Source organism: Pithys albifrons, chromosome 25 (assembly GCF_047495875.1).
Source record: "Pithys albifrons albifrons isolate INPA30051 chromosome 25, PitAlb_v1, whole genome shotgun sequence".
NCBI classification, from domain to species: Eukaryota; Metazoa; Chordata; class Aves; order Passeriformes; family Thamnophilidae; genus Pithys; species Pithys albifrons.
In genome coordinates, this window is record NC_092482.1 from 3,408,579 (window position 1) to 3,428,076 (window position 19,498).

The 19,498-nt window shown below is 53.2% G+C and overlaps 2 protein-coding genes across 5 annotated transcripts in view; both read right to left on the reverse strand.

Annotated features, from left to right (window-relative positions):
- The window catches only part of KANSL1 (KAT8 regulatory NSL complex subunit 1), a 104,379-nt gene extending 94,405 nt beyond the window's left edge, over positions 1-9,974 (reverse strand). For 2 of the 3 annotated variants that reach the window (XM_071577378.1, XM_071577375.1), the window contains exon 1: positions 219-649. The gene's annotated coding sequence lies outside the window, so the exon portion shown is untranslated. Of the gene's footprint in view, positions 1-218; positions 650-9,788 lie in introns of those variants that run through there. The other variant, XM_071577376.1, reaches the window with a different exon arrangement.
- A 6,115-nt stretch (positions 9,975-16,089) lies between these two features.
- Positions 16,090-19,498, reverse strand: part of CDC27 (cell division cycle 27) — a 34,062-nt gene continuing 30,653 nt past the window's right edge. For both annotated transcript variants that reach the window (XM_071577457.1, XM_071577456.1), the window contains exon 19: positions 16,090-18,395. In XM_071577457.1, coding sequence (XP_071433558.1) covers positions 18,313-18,395 — 83 coding nt within the window. In that variant the 3' untranslated portion in view covers positions 16,090-18,312. The remainder of the gene's footprint in view (positions 18,396-19,498) is intronic.

A 19,498-nucleotide genomic window follows, 5' to 3' on the forward strand; every position in this document is an offset into this window, starting at 1 on the left:
GCGGTTCCCCGGGGCGGGGTGGGGGGTGCGGGGCGGCTCTCCCGCCGCGACCCCCGCACTTTCCGCCGCATCGGGGAGGGGAGAGGGGAGGGCAGGCGGGAGGGGGTGCGGAGAAGTTGGGGCGCGGCGCGGCGGGGCCCGGCGCGGTAACAAAGGGGCGGCGGGGCGGGGGAGGCGCGGCGGGCGCGGGGCGGCGGGCGCGGGGCGAGCGGACCTACCACGTGACGAGCGGCGAGCGCGGTCCGGGCGGGCTCGGCCGCGGCGGCGAAACGGGCGCAGTTCGCAAAACAATCCCCCGAGCGGGGCTCGCTCCGCTGCTCCCCGCCCCGGCCGGGACACCGAGGGGCGGCAGCCGCCGCGCCGCCGCCACCCCCGCGCCCGCCCCGCCGGAACGGGGGATGGGCTCGCCCGTGGCGCTCCCGCGGCGGCCCCGCAGTGCTGGCGAGGGCAGGGACGGGCGGAGGGAAGGAGGGAGGGACGGGAGGGGGCAGGGGGGGAGCGCGGCCCCCCCGCCCCCGGGAGCGCGCCGGGCGGAGCGGGCGCTGCGGCGCTGCGGGGCGGCGCGCCCGGTTCCCCCCCGCTCCGGGCGAGCGGCGGCGCGGCTCGAAAATGGCGGCCGGGCTCCTTCCCTGCCCTCCCCCTCCCGTCAGCCGGAGAATGCACCGGGGGGAAGGAGGAGGAGGAGGACGGGGAGGAGGCGGAGGGGAGGGAGGGAGGGAGGGAGGGGAGGGAAGGGGGGGTGGCAGCGCCGCCGCAGCGCCCCCAGCGGCCGGGCCGAGCAGTGCAACGCGCCGCCCGCCCGCAGCCGCGGGGCCCCGCCGAGCGCCCGCCGCGGCCACGCGGAGGAGCTGCAGTGCGGGAGGGGAGGGACGGAGGGGCGGGCACCGGGCCCGCCGCCGGGGGAGGGAGGGACGGGAGGGACGGGAAGGGGAGGGAGGGGAGAGGGAAGGAGGGAGGGAGGGAAGGGGCGGCCCCGCCGCCTTTGTCCGCCCGCCGCTGTCGGGGCTGCGCGCACCGCCCGGCCCGCCAGGGGGCGGCAGCGCCGCGCGCGGGGCACGCCGGGAGTTGTAGTCCGGGTCACGCACAGGACACACTCCCTGCCCAGTCCCGCAGGAACAGCCCCCGGGTTAACCATTCCCTCCCCAAAACACGCAGCGGCGACCGGTTTTCCAAGGAAAGTGCGCTCCGTGGAAAAAATTTAAGCGGCGATTTCAAGTGTTCTAAGTGTTTTCCCCCCGCAAAACAGCCCGCCGTGCTCTCCCGTCTCACCCGCAGCACCGGGGGCTCTGCGGGCTCGTCCCGCGCTCACCCCGCCGGGGTGTTCAGCTTTATTCCCAGAAAATCTGCCTAAAGCTGCCGCGGCAATCCCAACGCCCAGCCTGACACCCAGCCCGGATCTGAGGGGTCTCCGCAGGACAACCTTCCCCATGGGTCTGGATGAAGCTATTCCAGACCCGCAGCCCCCGGTGCCACCAACAGGATTTGGGGCCAATCTCATGAGCAGATGCAGGGCTGGCACTGCCAGGAGCGGGTGTGCATCCCGGCAAAGGGGGGTCCCTACTCCCACCGGGATCACAGAATCATAGAATGGATTGGGTTGGAAAAGACCCCCGAGATCATCGAGTCCAACCCTTGGTCCAACTCCAGTCCCTTTACCAGATCATGGCACTCAGTGCCACGGCCAAGCTCAGCTGAAAAACCTCCAGGGATGGGGAATCCACCCCCTCTCTGGGCAGCCCATTCCAATCCCTGAGCACTCTCTCTGCAAAGAATTTCTTTCTCATCTCCAACTTCAATTTCCCCTGGCAGAGCTTGAGCCCATCGTGCCCCCTTGTCCTATTGCTGAGTGCCTGGGAGAAGAGACCAACCCCCACCTGGCCACAACTTCCCTTCAGGATGTTCCCCCTGCTCCCCAAATTCCAGGTCACCACACACAGGACACACTTTGGGACTGCAGAAACCAATTCACCTCTTTGACCTTCAGTCTGGCCACTCTCAGGAGGGTCACACTGAGCATCCCCCAGCGCAGACAGAGCCCACACTGCACCCTTAGGGAGCCACCATCCCATCCTGCTCAGTATTCCTGCCAGGAAAGCCACAGGCACTGCCCCTGCTCCAGCAGGTCCACTTTGGATTTGGGATCTGTCTCTGCTCTCCCCTTGCTGGGGCTGTGCTGCCTCTACAGCAGGAATGCAGCTCTGCCAAGAAAAAAAGTGCTTTGGATCATCATTTGTCTGCAAAGGGAAAAAGCTCCAGCAGGGCAAGCTCTGTGCTCTGTCAGGGAGCAGAACCTGCCCCGAGGAGATGGGATTACAGGGAAAAATAAAAGCTGTACTGCTCACTGCAGAACTGAGCAAGGATGAATCCTGTCTCCATGGCCAGGGCACACAGTCCTGGTCTGGATTATGAAGTTTATTATACAAGTTAATTCCCTGCTCTTGCTTTATATCCCACCATCACACGAGGGGAAAAGCAATCACAGAATAGTCTAAAAGCCATCACAGAATATTCCAAAAAGCAATCACAGAATATTCCAAAAAGCCATCACAGAATATTCCAAAAAGCCATCACAGAATATTCCAAAAAGCCATCACAGAATATTCCAAAAAGCCATCACAGAATATTCCAAGCTGCAAAGTACCCCCAAAGATCAAGACCAGCTCCAGGCCCTGCACAGACCCCCCAGCAATCCCACCCTGAGCCTGAGCAAGGGTCCCTTCTGAACAGTATTTGGAGATACAGTCCTGACACTGCTGTTGCTCTTTAAAATCCAACACATTGCTTGACAAATCACCCCCCAGAACTGTCATTACAGCTGGGTTTTTGGGTCAGGAAACACACAGGCAACACATTTCATCATTTTTCTATGGGCCTGTGTGGCCACCTGGGCTCACAGCCAGAACCACCCCAGGGCTGTCTGCTGACCATACAAATGCTCAAAACTCAGCTCATACCAAAGTGTTTTTCCAAGAAAAATATCCAGCTAAGGACAGCAGTGAGAGCAGTGCTGGGTTTTCCTGCCCTTAGCAGGGAGCTGCAGACAACCAGCTCTGCTCCTGTGCTGTCCCCTCCCTGGTGGCCATTCCCCAGCCCCACACACCAGTTACCCCACCCTCAGCACCTCCATGCAGTACCTTCAAAAAACAGAGTGTAGGGACTTTGACCTGGGCTCTGAGTCAGTGATGGAGCAGCGCCAAGAAGGGCAGCAGGGCAGTGTGTTATCAGCAACCCCACAGCCAGCACAGAGCAGGGTCACATGGGGAATATAATCTATTCTGAAGGGTGACAAAAACGCCATTTCTGAAAGGCAGTTGCATGATGGACACAGAAGCAGCTCCACCCTCTCTCCTGGTCCCCTCACCACACTTGGAGAGCTCTTTAGGAACCCAGGACACAGGGCCCTACAATGGCATGCAAACCACTGGTATTATTTTTAAGTCAACTTTGAGTTCTGCTCAGCTAAACAAGAGGAGTAGCAAAACATGTGGGTTTATGCTGGAACGGAAGAATAAGAACAATGTGTTGTGGAGGAAGTTAAAAGAAATTACTGTGCAATAAAGTTTCTGATCCTTTGTTCCTTCTGCAGTGCAGGATTTTCTGCTGAGGCACCTGCCCAAGAGCCCAGATCTCCAGCCTGACAGTCCAGCACAGGTCTGGATCTTCCTGCAGCACAGACACAGCTGCAGCTTCCACCATCCAACCTGACCTGGAGATGATGTAGCAAAAATTGCTGTGCAGTCTAAAATAAAACAGCTTTGGCCTCTGACATGTACCCTCCTACAGTCCTTCCAGTCTCCATTTTCCACTCCAAACTGTGCCACAACATCTCCAGGTCACCTGTCCCAGGCACCCCCACCCAAGAGTCCCTCACACAGGTTGTTCCTGCTCTGGAGATGCTCCACATGAACAAGAGCAGCTCTCTCCACTGAGCCCACAGTTTCACAGCACCATCCTTTGACTCACCCCCTTCTGCAGAGCATCCAGAACACACAAACCACCTCTGGTGAGAGTTCTGCACCCAGCTACTCAAATCTGAGCATCACCTCGTCTTTCCCACCCATTAATCCTCATTATTTCCTTTGATTGCACCTGACTCAGAAATTTAAGTCTCCACAATAAATATGTGCACAGTTGTACAGAAAAGCTATTCTAACACTTTAAAGTGTTAATATTTAAGACTTAGGAGCCTGCAGAGATGCTAAATCAGTTTGGGAAACACCCTGAAGGTGGAGAAAGTGATGGCCAGCAAAGAACAGAGCGATGAGACTCCTACAGATACAACCACAACTTTTGCATCTTCATTTGCAACCCCAGCCTAACAAAAAGCAAACTCAAATGTCAGTGGCCACAGAGGGTTCAGAAGATGCAAAACTTGTCTGGTTTAAAGCTAAATATAGATAAGCTGTAACAACAAGAGACCTTTACAGTGATATTCTCCTTCACCAGAACCATGGGAAGGAAGACACTCCCAAGCTTTGAGAGATGCAGCAAGTGCTGGCCAGCTATTCTGAAAATGCTCACTAAAAAGGAAAGAAAAAGGGCAAAGTCCTTAAAAAACAGAAAGTGAAGGCACATGAAGACAAACAGAGGCTGGTAGAGCTCAGCAACCCCTCCCTGATCAGGCAGGTACCTGTTCAACTAATGTGAGCTACAAACCTGGATCTTCCTCGGGGACTTTTAGATCAATGGGGGTTTAGTTTGCTTGATAAGAAGAGGAAATGAATATACTACTACATGGCCAAAAAAGCCACGTGACTGATCTAAGCCAAACTGCTTGCTGAGTCAAACCACCCTGATGACTTGGATTGAGCCATTTGATACAGACATTCAGAATTCCCAGAACAACAGAGAATCCCAGAATGGTTTAGGTTGAAATGGACCTCAAAGCCCACCCAGTGCCACCCCTGCCATGGGCAGGGACACCTCCCACCAGCCCAGGGTGCTCCAAGCCCTGTCCAACCTGGCCTGGGACACTCCCAGGGCTGGGGCAGCCACAGCTTCTCTGGGCACCTGTGCCAGGGCCTGCCCACCCTCCCAGCCAGGAATTCCTTCCCAATATCCCAGTGTTAGTGGGAAGGAATTCCCCTATATCCTGTCCTTCCATCCCTTGTCCCAAGTCCCTCTCCACCTTTTCTTGAGCTGCTTTAGGCACTGGAAGGGACTCTAAGGTGTCCCTGGAGCCTTCTCTTCTCCAGGTTGAAATCAAGGAGAGGGCATTGGATCTCTATGGATTTCCTGTTATTCTGGAAGGGGCAGTGATATGGGAGGATGTTTTCTGAGTCACAGAATCATAGAATGGTTTGGGTTGGAAGGGAACTCAAAGCCCATCCTGTGCCACCCCTGCCATGGGCAGGGACACCTCCCACCAGCCCAGGGTGCTCCAACCTGGCCTGGGACACTCCCAGGGCTGGGGCAGCCACAGCTTCTCTGGGCACCTGTGCCAGGGCCTCCTTCAGCTGAGGTTTCCATCCATGTTTCTATGTATGGTCCATACTGTGAAATGCATTCCTATGGTTTCCATTCCATAGGGATGAGCAGCTGGGAATGTCAGACCACGTAATGGGGGTGACAAAGTTCAGCATTGTGTGTTTGAGTCCCTGCCAAAGGTGATGGTCTCCTCATGCCTAAAAGCACTGAATCCTCCCCACTGTTGCATCAGAGCACATTGGGCAGAAGAGCCTTTGCAGAGGCCTCGTGGGACCCTCCCTTTGTACCAGTTTGGGGAGCACAGAGAAACACTTCCCAAAGAAGAACATCTGGCTGAGTGCTCACAATAATGCTCACAATAAAACACCCTGAATTTTTAAGCTGTTACTCCACCTGGGGACTGGTGGCTCAGTTTTATCAACTTGCAGAGGGAAAAGCATCCAAACCTACATTTAGCTGTAACCCTGTATCATGTAGGTCCCCACAAATACCATCACATTGGCTTAAAAACACATGTATGAAACTGCACAAGAGTGGCAAAGATAAGCCACAGATCCAAGTTTGCTGGGTATTTGCTCAGGAAATACTGGGATGGCAGTAACTGAGGTAATACTTTATGGATGGTTTGTGCAGAATGCACTGTATGATCCCAGACATTTAATGATGTGAGCAGTAAAATGAAATATAAATGAAGAGCAGAATAAGTAATTTGGCAGCACACCTCTAAAAGCTGCATTCCTTCCATTTCAGGTACTTGTGTCATGGGAGAGGAAAGGAAAGGGAAATGTGATCTAACCTGCACTAACCATTTAAAGCCCATGTCTTACAAAACCATGAGACAGAGGCTAATGGAGTTTTGGGGGACAACCCTTTCAAACCTCAACACTGAAATAATCCTGATGGGTCTGTGTAATTACAGGAGAGACATTTCACACTGAGTTCCCACTGCTGGGGTAACATTCAGGTTCTCTGTGTGACAGACAAATACACTAAGGAGTTCACATGTAAATAAAAGTTAGAAGAATTAGGCAGAAACCCCAGCAACTGGTAACAAGCATGGGTGTGCTACTAGCACAGGGCTGAGAGGGAGAAGGGGTTCATTCCTGCTGCACAGCTCAACCTTCCTCCCTCTCCCACTTGGAAAGTCCTGATCCACTTTTCTTTATCCACAAGCCATGGCTAAGACTCACAGAACACCTTCAGGAACTCAACCTGCACCAGATCTTGCACCTCAAGCCCCCTGTGTGAGTCAACAGCAAACCCAAGACTCCCAAATCCAGCCCCCAGTCACAGGTGACCCCGGGAGGGGACAGCTCTCCCTCTGCCACAGCCAACACTAACACCAGTTTCAAGCCTGTTTGTTGTTTCATGTCATAGTCATCTTTTTCCCCCAGCTTTCCTCAGATCCACCAACAGAATTAATTTCTATTTTTGCTGTAGGGCGCTTGGAACAATTTTATTGCTGTTTGGACTTCCAGACTTGGGGGGAAAAAATTACCACTCTGTTGGTAGCTGCTTCTGGTTGAGTTTAATCCCAAACTGGAGCAGCAGTTTAACCAGACTGAATCACAGCTGATAACCAGGCTATTGGGTTATTTATTCCTTTAGTTGTGCTGAAGAATCACCCAGCCCTTGATATCCAGAGACAACACAACCTGCAAGTCTGAGCCCTGAGTTTCAGGGCTTTGTGCAAACTCCTCAGTCCCACCTGCCTTCACACCCAGAGCAAAACAGCCAGAAATCAGAGCTCAGAGGTGAAAAAGTCACGTCCCTACACGCTCTTCTTATTAACAACACCTCTCTCACAAGTCCAGTGTGGGAGAATCGGTGCCCAGGCAACCACAGGGAAGTGGCAACGAGCACAAGGCAGGGAGTCCCTGTCCCTGTGACCACAGCAGAGCCAGGAGCAGCACAGTCTGTGTGTACCTGTGGAGGACCAGGCACAGCTTCCTGCTCTGCTCCCAGAAACCTCCCTCCCCTTCCAGGAGCTGCAGGGAACAAGCTTGACAAAACAGGGACTATAATGGAGTTGGTCTCTTCTGTAACAATAAAGCTTCAAATTCTGGCAATGCTGGGCACTACAGCACCAGTGTGAGGCAGGGACACAGGCCAGGCCAGCCCTCCAACAGGTCATAGAATCATAGAATCCTAGAATGGATTGGGTTGGAAAAGACCTCCGAGATCAGCAAGTCCAACCCTTGATCCAACCCCACTGTGATCACCAGCCCAGCCCTGGGCTGGTGATCACAGTGGGGTTGGATCAAGACATGGTGGATTCTCACTCAGTGCCACATCCACAGAATCACAGAATTATAGAAAGGATTGGGTTGGAAAAGCCCCCCGAGATCATCAAGTCCAACCCTTGGTCCAACTCCAGTCCCTTTACCAGATCATGGCACTCAGTGCCACGGCCAAGCTCAGCTGAAAAACCTCCAGGGATGGGGAATCCACCCCCTCTCTGGGCAGCCCATTCCAATCCCTGAGCACTCTCTCTGCAAAGAATTTCTTTCTCATCTCCAACTTCAATTTCCCCTGGCAGAGCTTGAGCCCATCGTGTCCTCTTGTCCTATTGCTGAGTGCCTGGGAGAAGAGACCAACCCCCACCTGGCCAGAACTTCCCTTCAGGGAGTTCCAGACAGTGCTGAGGTCACCTCAAACAGGTTCTCATCACACACATAAAGCAACTGGCACAGGAGCAGATGGCACATCACAGACTCCAGAAAACAAGGCCCAACCAGACCCTCACCACGAGAAGCAAAAGCCTCCAAGTGGAGGTGCCAAGAGGACATGATTGCTCAACAGAACCCCCTCAGTGCACCCACCAGGCACAGCTCCTTCCCCAGCTCCTGCTGAAGCCAAAAGCACTGGTGTCACCCTCCCATGTCCCCTTCCCTCACCTGCTCCATCAGAGAAACCCTCCAGTGCCCTCCCAAACCCAAACGAAACCCTCTCCAAGCGCCCAGGCTGCTCACACAGGCACCACCACAGCTCAAACCACTCACACCACCCCTCCACTCAAGGGCTCCAGCACTCCTACATTTTACTTTTTCAGCCCTCCCAGGTTTTCCAGGCTACAGCACAAGACTAAGGAACCAGGATTTGGAACCAGAACATTGTGCCAGGCAGAGCTGTGCCCCTCCTTAGCTGGGCACACAGGGCTCCCAACTGCCCAGGCTACAGAGTCCCCACACAGCCACCTGCCAACCCCCAGCAGCCTGTGGAACTTTGGGAATAAAGACCAGTCTCCAGAGCAGTCATCTCCTGATTCCCAACACAGAATCATAGAATTGATTGGGTTGGAAAAGACCTCCCAGATCATCAAGTCCAACCAGTGTCAGCAGGAGCTGTAGGAACACAGATCTCCAAGATATTCAGTGATAACCTCCAAAACCCACCACAGAGAGGTTTAATTCTTTTTTTAAAGCCCACAGAACAACTCAGTGTTATTCTGTGTACAAAGACTAAGAGCCTTTGCTGCCGTGTTGGCCAACTGGAGATCAGATACCACAGCAGGTTTGTCTAAGGTCAGTGTGAAGGGATTGAGGAAAGATTTTTGGGTCTCCCATTACAAGAGAATTTGTCTAAATTCAGCCTCCATAACTGGCCTAAAGTCAGGCTGCTTTGGCTTGTAGATTTATGAAGAGAGGGGAAATATCCTTCCCTTCAGCACTTCAGGTTTTATTCAGCACCAGATGCTGTACCTGAGTGTTTAGGACACATTTTTAAACCTGTAACAACATTGGCAAGGCAAGAGGTGACTTTTCAAGAGAAGCATCAGCAAACCCTGACCAGGCTCCACTCCAGACCCAGATGCACCTCAGCGGCCTCACACATGAGGAAATGGAAATGTGAGCAGGAAAACCCAAGTCTGGACCTTTGCTTTTCATGGGACAAATCCAAGACCCCTCTGACAGGTGCACACAGAACTCTTTTGATATTATAAATGCCCATTTAAGCCAGAGAATATCAGCAAATTAAAAGGACCTGATTAAAGTGAACCTGGAGTTTAAGGATGCAGACATTAAGGGGAAGGAAAAAAGTAGTTTCTTTTTCTGGACAAGCCACTCCTTGAAGTGTTGCTGCTGTTGCACACAAGGACAGGTGACACCTGTAAAACCCCAAGAGGAGCCCACACATCCCCCACTACAATGGGCACAATTTTGGAGAGAGAAACCCCCTGTCCACACACGGGATGAACCCACATTCTCAGCCACAACCCCGAACCTCCATTTTAAACTTCTGCATCCACTGAGAGACTTCGTGCAGGGCCAGAACCCCCCCCAGCCCTGCCAATCCCCACCCCGGGGGTCTGTCCCTCCCTCTGGGGGCTGCCCAGGCCAGGTGGGCACAGGGACACGTACCTTGCTGGGCATCTTGTCCATGCCCATCCTCACACCTGTGCTCCAGGTGGGCAGTGCCGGGCTGGGGTCCCTCCAGGCTCCTCCGGGCGCGAGTTTCTGGTTTATTTACTTCGGGAGGTGCGAAAAGGCAGGACCTGCGGGGAGAAAGGGCTGTCACGGGGGGATCCCAGCCCCTCCATCCCCTCCATCCCTCCCTGCCCAGTCGGGGGTGTGGGATCCAGGGGGTGCGGGATGCGGGGGGTGTGGGATCCTGGGGGGGATCCCGGGGGATGTGCGGGATCCTGGAGGGGATCCGGGGCATGTGCGGGATCCGGGGGGATGCCGGGGGATGTGCGGGATCCTGGGGGAGATCTGGGGGGCTCTCGGGGGGCCCGGCCGGGCCCGGCCTCGCCTGCCCGGGGTAAGATGGAGGCGCGGGGCGGGCTGGGGGGTCCCCGCTCCGCACGGGGCACGGCCGGGCCCTGCCGAGCTCCCGCAGCCCCCCGGGCCCCGCGACCCCCGCCCGCGACCCCCGGCCCGCAACTCCCGGTGGGAGCAGGAGGAGGAGGAGGAGGAGGAGGAGCGGCCGCCGCCCCCTCCCCTGCCTCCCCTCTCCCCCTCCCCGGCGCGGCCCCGCAGCCAAGTTGCGGGTCCGGGGGCGGCAGTGCCGGGGCGGTGGCGGTGCCCGCGGTGCGTGCCCGGTGTGAGCCCGAACCGTGCCCGGTGTGAGCCCGAACAGAGCCCGAGCCGTGCCCGGCCCGCTCGTACCTGCGCCCTCCGCCGCCTCCGGGCGCGCACCTTCCGCCCTCCCGCGCGCCCATTGGCTGCGCGCGGGGCATGGCCGCGCCCCATTGGCCAAGGGGCTGTCAATCATGGCCCGGGGGCGGGGCCGGCGGTGATTGATGCGGAGCCGCCGCTCGGCCCCTGCCCCGCCGGGTCCCCCCGAGTGTCACCCCCGAGGTGTCACCCCCAGTGTCACCCCCGGTGTCACCCCCGGTGTCATCCCCAGAGTCACCTCCAGTGTCACCCCCCGCCCGCCACACCCCCGCTCCGGGCAGGGCCGCTCAGTGCAGACCCCCGGGGCAGCCCCCGCTCCGTTCGGGCCGCGGGAGCGGCGGGCGGGGGTGGCCCTGGGGGACAGCGGGGACAGCGGGGACAGCGGGCAGGGCTGCCCGCAGGTGGCACCGGCGCGGGGCTGGGGGTGTCCCGCGGGCCGCAGGCCACTCGTGCCCCGGGCGGGTCCCGCAGCGCGGGGGGACCTGCCCAGGGACAGGGAGGGGACACCGAGAGGACACGGCGAGCCCCGGGTGGGAAGGGCTCGTGTCCCGCAGGTGGCACCAGGCCCGTGTCCCACAGGTGACACAGGGCCCGTGTCCCCTGTGCTCGTGTCCCGTTGCTGCGGGAGCTGCGGATCCGCACATCACCCCGGGCTGGTGCCACCCCAGGCTGGTGGCACCTCAAGTCAGTGGCACCCCAAGTTGGTCACATCCCAAGTTGGTGGCACCCAAATTCGGTGGCACCCCAAGTGGTGGCACACCAGGCTGGTGGCATCCAAAGTCAGTGGCACCCCAAGTTGGTCACATCCCAAGATGGTGGCACCCAAAGTTGGTGGCACCCCAGGCTGGTGGCACCCAAAGTTGGTGGCACCCAAAGTTGGTGGCATCCAAAGTTGGTGACATCCCAGGCAATGGTGTCAAAAGTCACTCTCTCTGGCTTTTATAAGGATCAGAAGAACATTTGAGATGCTCCAACCACATTTCCCCATTTCCTGAACCTCAAAGCCCCTCTCAGCCAGGAATCCCTGGAATGGTTTGCACATCCCAAAGTGTCCCCAGCACTGAGCAGGGAGGGGACAGTTCTGCTGGAGAAAATTCCCATTTTCCTCCTTGGGAAGCCAAGCTGTGCTGGATTTTAGCTGTGATTTCTTGCCCCAAAGTCCAGGTCTGTCCATCCCCTGGGCAGTGAGGATGGACAGGGAGACTCCAACACACCTGGAGACTTCCCATGGGGTTTGCTGGGTAGGGGGAACCCACTAATTGTGGGGAGGCAGGAAAATTCCTCCCCTGGCAGAGAATCACCACACCTGTCCTTAGACTGAGTCTTTTCAGGGGGTATTTTCAGTTTTAGGAAGAAAAGGAATTTTTCACACCAGTTCTGGTGCAGGGAGGTCATGGGGAACTTCTGGCCCTACTCAATGCAGTGGCCAAAATCCTTCATTTAAATTAAAGCCCCACCCAGACCAGCCTCATCCACAGTCCCCACTCACTGTCCTTGCCCTCCTTCCCCAGGAAAGGGGGACACAACCAGGTTGTTTTCCCTGGTTATCCAGGAAAATCCAGGGTGTGACACACTCTGCAGGTGACAAAGTGTTTGGAAACAGGTGAGTGGATGAGCTGCCCACAGAGCAAAGAGACTGAGGAGAAACACCCACCAGAAAGAGACTTCTCTAAATCTGTTGAGACACTTGAGAATCCAAAAGAGGCAGAAAGTGGAAAATAATCCTCTTGTCTCCCTAAGGTCACTTTCCAAAGGTTCTGGCAACGAGGGATTTCTGTTGTTCCACACACGTGTGGGTTTGAACTGCTGGATTTGGGAACAGATTTTGAACTGAACAAAGATTGTCAGGAAGAAACTTGTGGCTCCTGTGTGGATTTCTGGGGTAGTTTTGATAGAATTGAGTTTTGAAAGTGGTTTGTTTTGTTGGGGTTTTTTGTGGTTTTTTTTCCTGATCTGGGAAGTTTTTCTGATACTTCCCTTATTGGTACCATTTGGATTTTTGCAATCCTTCCATCCTTTAAGGGTCAGTAAAACATCCTGGACCAGGAGAGCAGAGCCCAGGTTGGAACAGGTCTGAACATCACACAGGGGGCTGGCAGGACCCCCAAACCCTGCTGGGTGGACCAGAAATGCAGCCAGAGCAGGGCAGGGACATTTGGTTCCTGAACCCAAACCAGCAGAGAAATTTTGTGCTCCACAAACACTGATTTGGAAAATATATCAGGGAAAAAAAAAGCAGAGAAAGTTTCATTTCCTGTTTTAATAGAACTTTAAACCCTGCTGCTCTGAGGATCAGGAACACAGAGCTCTCTGCCTTAAAAACCCTGTTCTTCTGCTCCATTAAAAATAAAACCAAAGCAGTTCCTGCTCCTGAATCAGCTCATGCTCAGATGAAGTCGTGGACTTGAGAAAAGGGGCAGAAAATAAGAAGATGCTGCAGCAGCAAAGTTAGTGATGAACAACAGAACAAAGAACTGAGCTGTGGGTGTTCATAAAGATCCCAGAAACATTCCCAAGCTGGAAATCCTGAGATACAAACAACTCCTGGTGTTCCCTGCGATTCAGACCCGGAGCAACGTGTGGCAGGTTATAAATCCTTTCCATTAATGCTTTGCCTTTCTCTGGGGGCACCCAAAGCTCAGCAAATAAAGTTCCCCACCAGGCAGAGTCCGGCTCGAAGGGCTCCTGCAGCTCCATCGCCGAATTCCAGCCGAGACACAGGAAGAGCAAACTCGGCTCTGCCGCCGGGAGGGAAGTTGGAGACGGAGAATTTAACTGAGACACAGCGAGAAATGGCCAGGATTAAAAGCAACGCGGGGAGGCAGCTGGGAAAGGGTTTAGTTCAGCGTCGCTTTTACAGCCGAATTTGGCTTTCAAAAATCACTGAATTGGGTTGATGTAGAGGGGAAAAACGAGTGGGGAAAGGTTTAATCCGAGAGGATTGTTGGCAGCAGGAGGAGTTCTGTGCAGCCACGACCCTTCCTGGTGATCCAGAGACCCCTCGAGAAAATGGATTTTATCCCTTCTCCATAAAATCAGAATGGTCTTTACTATAATTTTTTATCAGACCTGTACTAACTTTGTATTTTATATTAATTTTTTATTTTAGCTTGTACCTTAGTTTGTCAGTTCCCTTAACCAAGCAGAGCTTTAGACAAAGAGGAATTTAACCCTAGAGCTGCAGGATGAACTTCAAGAAATAAACCCAAATCCGTGTTTAGATCAGAGGCTGAGCTGTAAGAATTAAATCAGAAATTCTGGCCGGGTTAGAGGCTTGAAGCTGTAACACTGTTTAGTTAAAAAGAAACACAGAACTCCAGAGAACAGAGCAGCCCATTGGAGCTGGTTAAGAGTCACTCAAAATATCCTGCTTGACTTTGGGGAGGAGTTTTCAGTTGTAACTAAATGTATAAACCTGCAAACACAAAAGTCTGGTTGAACATCTTTGGTGGAATTAAAGCCCAGGTTCCCAGCGCTGAGAAAAAGGAAGAATTTTGTTTTATTCTACTGGATTTGGTTGTTGATTAATTCCCTGGGAAGCTCTGGAAGTACAAGACTGGGATGATTTCTCTGCTGACTGGCAGCAGTTACAGCCACAGCGTTGTGTGAGCTGCTACAGGAGGCAGGAAAGAAGGAAAATAAAAACAACCTGCTCCACATCCAGATTATTGGACCTCCTGTGGCTGCAGGATGAGCAGCAACACTGCCAGGGCTGGGTAAGCCCCAGGGAGAGGGATTGAAGAGAGGGAGAGAGAAACAAGGGGAGAAAGAGCAAGGTAGAAAGAAAGGAAGTAGGGAAGGAAGGAGGGAAGGAGGGAAGGAGGGAAGGAGGGAAGGAGGGAAGGAGGGAAGAAGGGAAGGAAGGAGGGAAGGAAGGAGGGAAGGAAGGAAGGAAGGAAGGAAGGAAGGAAGGAAGGAAGGAAGGAAGGAAGGAAGGAAGGAAGGAAGGAAGGAAGGAAGGAAGGAAGGAAGGAAGGAAGGAAGGAAGGAAGGAAGGAAGGAAGGAAGGAAGGAAGGAAGGAAGGAAGGAAGGAAGGAAGGAAGGAAGGAAGGAAGGAAGGAAGGAAGGAAGGAAGGAAGGAAGGAAGGAAGGAAGGAAGGAAGGAAGGAAGGAAGGAAGGAAGGAAGGAAGGAAGGAAGGAAGGAATCCAGAGTCTGCTGATTGTTCTTGAGGCATTTGCCAAAAAAGGGATGTAGAAAATGTGCTGGTGTAGATGAAATTCCAGGGAATCCTGGGATGGTTTGGGTGGGAAGGGATCACAAAGATCATCCCATTCCACCCCTGCCATGGGCAGGGACACCTCCCACCAGCCCAGGGTGCTCCAAGCCCTGTCCAACCTGGCCTGGGACACTCCCAGGGCTGGGGCAGCCACAGCTTCTCTGGGCACCTGTGCCAGGGCCTGCCCACCCTCCCAGCCAGGAATTCCTTCCCAATATCCCATCTGTCCCTGTCCTCTGGCAGTGGGAAGCCATTCCCTTGTCCTGTCCCTCCATCCCTTGTCCCAAGTCCCTCTCCAGCTCTCCTGGAGCCCCTTTGGGCACTGGAAGGGACTCTCAGGTCTCTCCAGACCCTTCTCTGCTCCAAGTGACCCCCCCAGCTCTCCCAGCCTGGCTCCAAAGGGGCTCCAGCCCTTGGAGCATCTCCATGGCCTCCTCTGGACTCTCAGCAGCTCCACATCCATCCTGTGTTGAGACCCCAGAGCTCTGTTTAGATAATAGATATAATTTAGGTAATACACCTGCACTTGCTAATTAGGGGGATTGATTTGCATTATTCAAGTTAAAACTGCACTGGCCAAGGTGAGCTGGACCTCTCCATCTTCCATTCCTACTGCAAAGCAGTTGGTGAAAATCAGGATGGCCGAGGTTGATAACTTTGCATTAATTAATTTACTTTTGGATCTTATTTCTGTGGGGCAAGAGGAAGCCTTGGGCAGGAGCTGCATTAAATTAGCACCAATTCCTGTGACTTTCTGTGGCTGCTCCAGCAGGTTGTTCACTTGGCTGATCTGCAGGTTGCAAGTGGGAAGAATCTGGAGAAAACAACCCCCAGAAATGATTTCAGTTTAATGACTGTAAAAACATCAATGTGTGAGTGAGCCCAGGCAGGGGGGGCCTTGCTTGGTGCTCCTGGCCATGTGGGGCATGTTCAGTTAAGAAGTTTAGAAGGTTTTACTTCACCAAACAGTTTAAAAAAAGAAGAGGAAAGGCAGGTTGAGACTTTGGGGAGGTTTGTGCACCAGTGAGGAACAGTTTGCTGGGCAGATCAGCAGATCAGGGCTTGGTTCAGGTGAACCCCCCCCCAGCTCTCCCAGCCCTTGGAGCATCTCCGTGGCCTCAGGCCTTGCTCCAACAGGTCCATGTCCTTAAATCAGGTGCAACACCCACCACCCCACCCCAAATTCCCCCCAGTCCTGTGGCAGATTCACAGCTGGATCCCCAGTACCACAGGACAGAAAACAACCCCCAAGGTCTGTCCTCAAACCTTTTCCCACCTCCTGAAGGGCAAATCCCACCCCTGACCCAAAGCACCTGGGGCTAAGCCTGCTTTTAAAAGTAGTTTATTTGGATTTTCCACATCCTTAAATGAATTGCAAATATATTAACAGAAAAAAACTTCTTTTTTTTCCCCCCTCAGACTGTACATTTTTTGAAATAAAAAGTCGAGAAAAGCCAAAAAAAAAAAAGACAAATGACATTGTTTCAATGCAAATAGTAACACCACACCCACACTTTGCTTTTTTTTTTTTCCATAGTTTTGTTGTAAAAAAATGACAGTTCCCTAATTTGTCTCAGTGAACAGTTGCTCTCACCTGGCTGCCAGTGCCTCCATGCTCAGGATCCTCCTCCCTCTCCCTCCTCAAAAAGCCACATTTTAGCCATTCCACACTAATTTTGTATTTCTCCTTAGAAGGTAAAATAGCAGCAAAGGCTAAATGTGGATTCTGGGGAAAAAAAGAAAAATCCCTTTAAGGCATGAGGTACCTGGAAAGGCAGGGATGGTTTTATGTATTACATCTTCCAGGTGGCACAAACATCTTTTTCAGATCCCACCTCAATCAAGAGCTTTTTCCAGAGGGTTGAAAGTTTTATTACCTTTTTTTAGGGAGCAAAAGAAAAGGAAAAAAGCCCCTTGGATTCCTGGATCTCTGGTCCCCTCTTAAACAACACTATTTGACAAGGGAACACCATCTGCTTTAGAATGTATGTTGGGAACCAAAAGGAAGCCAATTAACACCCTAATTAGTGGCATCCCACAAGTGCTGCCTGTAGAGCTCAGGATGATTTTTCCAGTCAATCTCAACCTTCCAGACCCAGCTGGTCACAAGGGTGGAGTGTTATTATTCCTCAGATCTCAGAGATTTTTTTCTCACACTGTTAGGGGAGGTGGAAGTCTGTTTTTCACTAAAAAAACAGAGAATTCTGGTTTTGCTCTGAACTTGGGGATGATTTTTCAAAGGATAAAGGTGTCCATGTGGCTTCTGACCAGAAGATGCACCTCTTGTGCAAGGACAGTTAAAAGAAATTCAAGTGTAAAGGTAACTGAGAGACCCCTAAAAACCAATAGATTAAAACAAAAAAAAGGGAAAAACAAAATCAAGACTGATCACAACGAATACATTGCTATGAAATTTGTATCATTCCCAATTTATTAGGCATAAATTGCTCTTTAAAACTGCTTGTATCATACACTTTCTTTGTCATCACTGCACAAAGGGCACCAGTTGCTGCTGCAGGAGGATACAGAGAGCAGTCTGGACTTGCTTCCTCCTCTCAAAAACAACCCCTGGAAAGGGTTCCTAGAGGGAGAAACTGAGAGAACAGCTTAGAAAAATAAAGAAAAAGGACAAATAATTGCACGTTTTTGCATCCTGCTCAGACCACACTTTACAGAAGGGTTGGAAGGTGATCACAGACCTAATGAGATACTCATCTGAGGCAATTAATTGATGTGTTTGATCAAGGTTCTGATTGTGTTAAGGCTTCCACAGTCTTCCCAGGCCCTCAGGATGAAGGGTTTGATGTTGTATCTCATTTCTCTCTTGATTTTGCCCTTTGTTCACTTTCCTTCTCGGGAGGGGAAGGACCAGTCGAGGGGTGTGTGAGAACGAGGTGAGGTGAGCAAAGTAAACACTGACCTTTCCAAAACGGGGGGAATAAATTAATTCATGGTTAGAACATGACAGCACTGGGTGAAAGCTTTGATCCTGCAGGTGTTTCTGCTGCTCTCTGAGCAGGGACACGGCGTGGGACACTCCCAGGGCTGTGTGTGCTCACTGCAGACTCTGCAGCTTTAAGGTCATGGCCACTCCCTGGCATTTCAGTTACACCACAATATGCAAAGTCTTGTTTGCCACCACTGTCCTTGAAGAGCTTGGAAATGAGGTTCATCAGCACTCTGCTTACCAAGAAAGACCCAAACTAAGACACATTTCTGGAAAAAGAACAAGACACCTCGTCATTAGTACTATCCCCACATCTACTGCCTTCCATCCAGCAAACCACAAGTCTGGTTTCCATGGGGGTTTGTTTCCAGCAAAGGGGAGTCCAAAACCAGCATTTCTTCCTCAGTCACTTCCATGAATGTGTAAGAGCCAACCAGTGAGACTCAGCAGCAGCTGGATGGGGGCACTGCCACGAGCTCTGGTGCCAGGGGAGCTCTGGGGCAGCGCTGGCTCAGAGAGGTGAAGACCCAGGACGGGGAGGAAGGGGAGGACACGACAGTACCAGTCACACACACTCGAGTTCAGACAGTGGCTCTTGGAGGTTAAAACTCGTCGCTCTCCACGGCGTGGAGCTGAGTGTCGTCCGCGTCCGTCATGCTGCTCTCCTGGGACTCGTCTGTGCCCACTGCAAGGGACAGGGACAGCAAGGAAGGGTCAAACCCATGCAGGGATTCCCCACAACACACCCAGAACCTCAAAAACAGCAGGTCTGGGCTTCCCCTCAAACCCTTAAAGCCAGCGGGGCCAGAGAAGAGCAACGAGGCTGGAGAAGGGACTGGATGTGGCTCTGAGTCTCCTCTTAAACACCTCCAGGGACAGAGAATCCAACATGTCTCGATCCAACCCCACTGTGATCACCAGCCCAGGGCACAGAGTGCCAGAGTGATCCCAGTGGGGTTGGATCAAGGGTTGGGCTTGATGATCTCAGAGGTCTCTTCCAACCCAACTGAGAAGAGAAGAGCAACAAGGCTGGAGGAGGGACTGGAGCACAAGTGCTGTGGGGAGAGGCTGAGGGAGCTGGGGGTGTTCAGCCTGGAGAAGAGGAGGCTCAGAGGTGACCTCAGCACTGTCTGGAACTCCCTGAAGGGAAGTTCTGGCCAGGTGGGGGTTGGTCTCTTCTCCCAGGCACTCAGCAATAGGACAAGGGGGCACGATGGGCTCAAGCTCTGCCAGGGGAAATTGAAGTTGGAGATGAGAAAGAAATTCTTTGCAGAGAGAGTGCTCAGGCATTGGAATGGGCTGCCCAGAGAGGGGGTGGATTCCCCGTCCCTGGAGGTTTTTCAGCTGAGCTTGGCCGTGGCACTGAGTGCCATGATCTGGTAAAGGGACTGGAGTTGGACCAAGGGTTGGACTTGATGATCTCGGAGGTCTTTTCCAACCCAACTGACTCTCTGATTCAAGTGGCTTCTCCATTTTTCCTTCTACAACTGAGCACTGACAGCTTGAAGAAGTCTAAAAATCACAGAGTGGTTTGCATTGGAAGGATCTCAAAGCCCATCCAGTGCCACCCCTGCCAGGCCCAGTCCCAGCATGCTCCGATTCACCCCCAGAGCAGCTCCTGCACTGATGGAGTGGCTGTTCTTTGGGAGCTCATCTGGAATGCCAGGCTGATAATAGAGAAAAAAGAGCAGACATCAGTGATAGGGAGAATATTTTCTTCCTTGTCTGCTTAAACCTGGGAATGTGCAGGTGGATGGATCATGTCCCACCTGACTTTGGCTCTACATG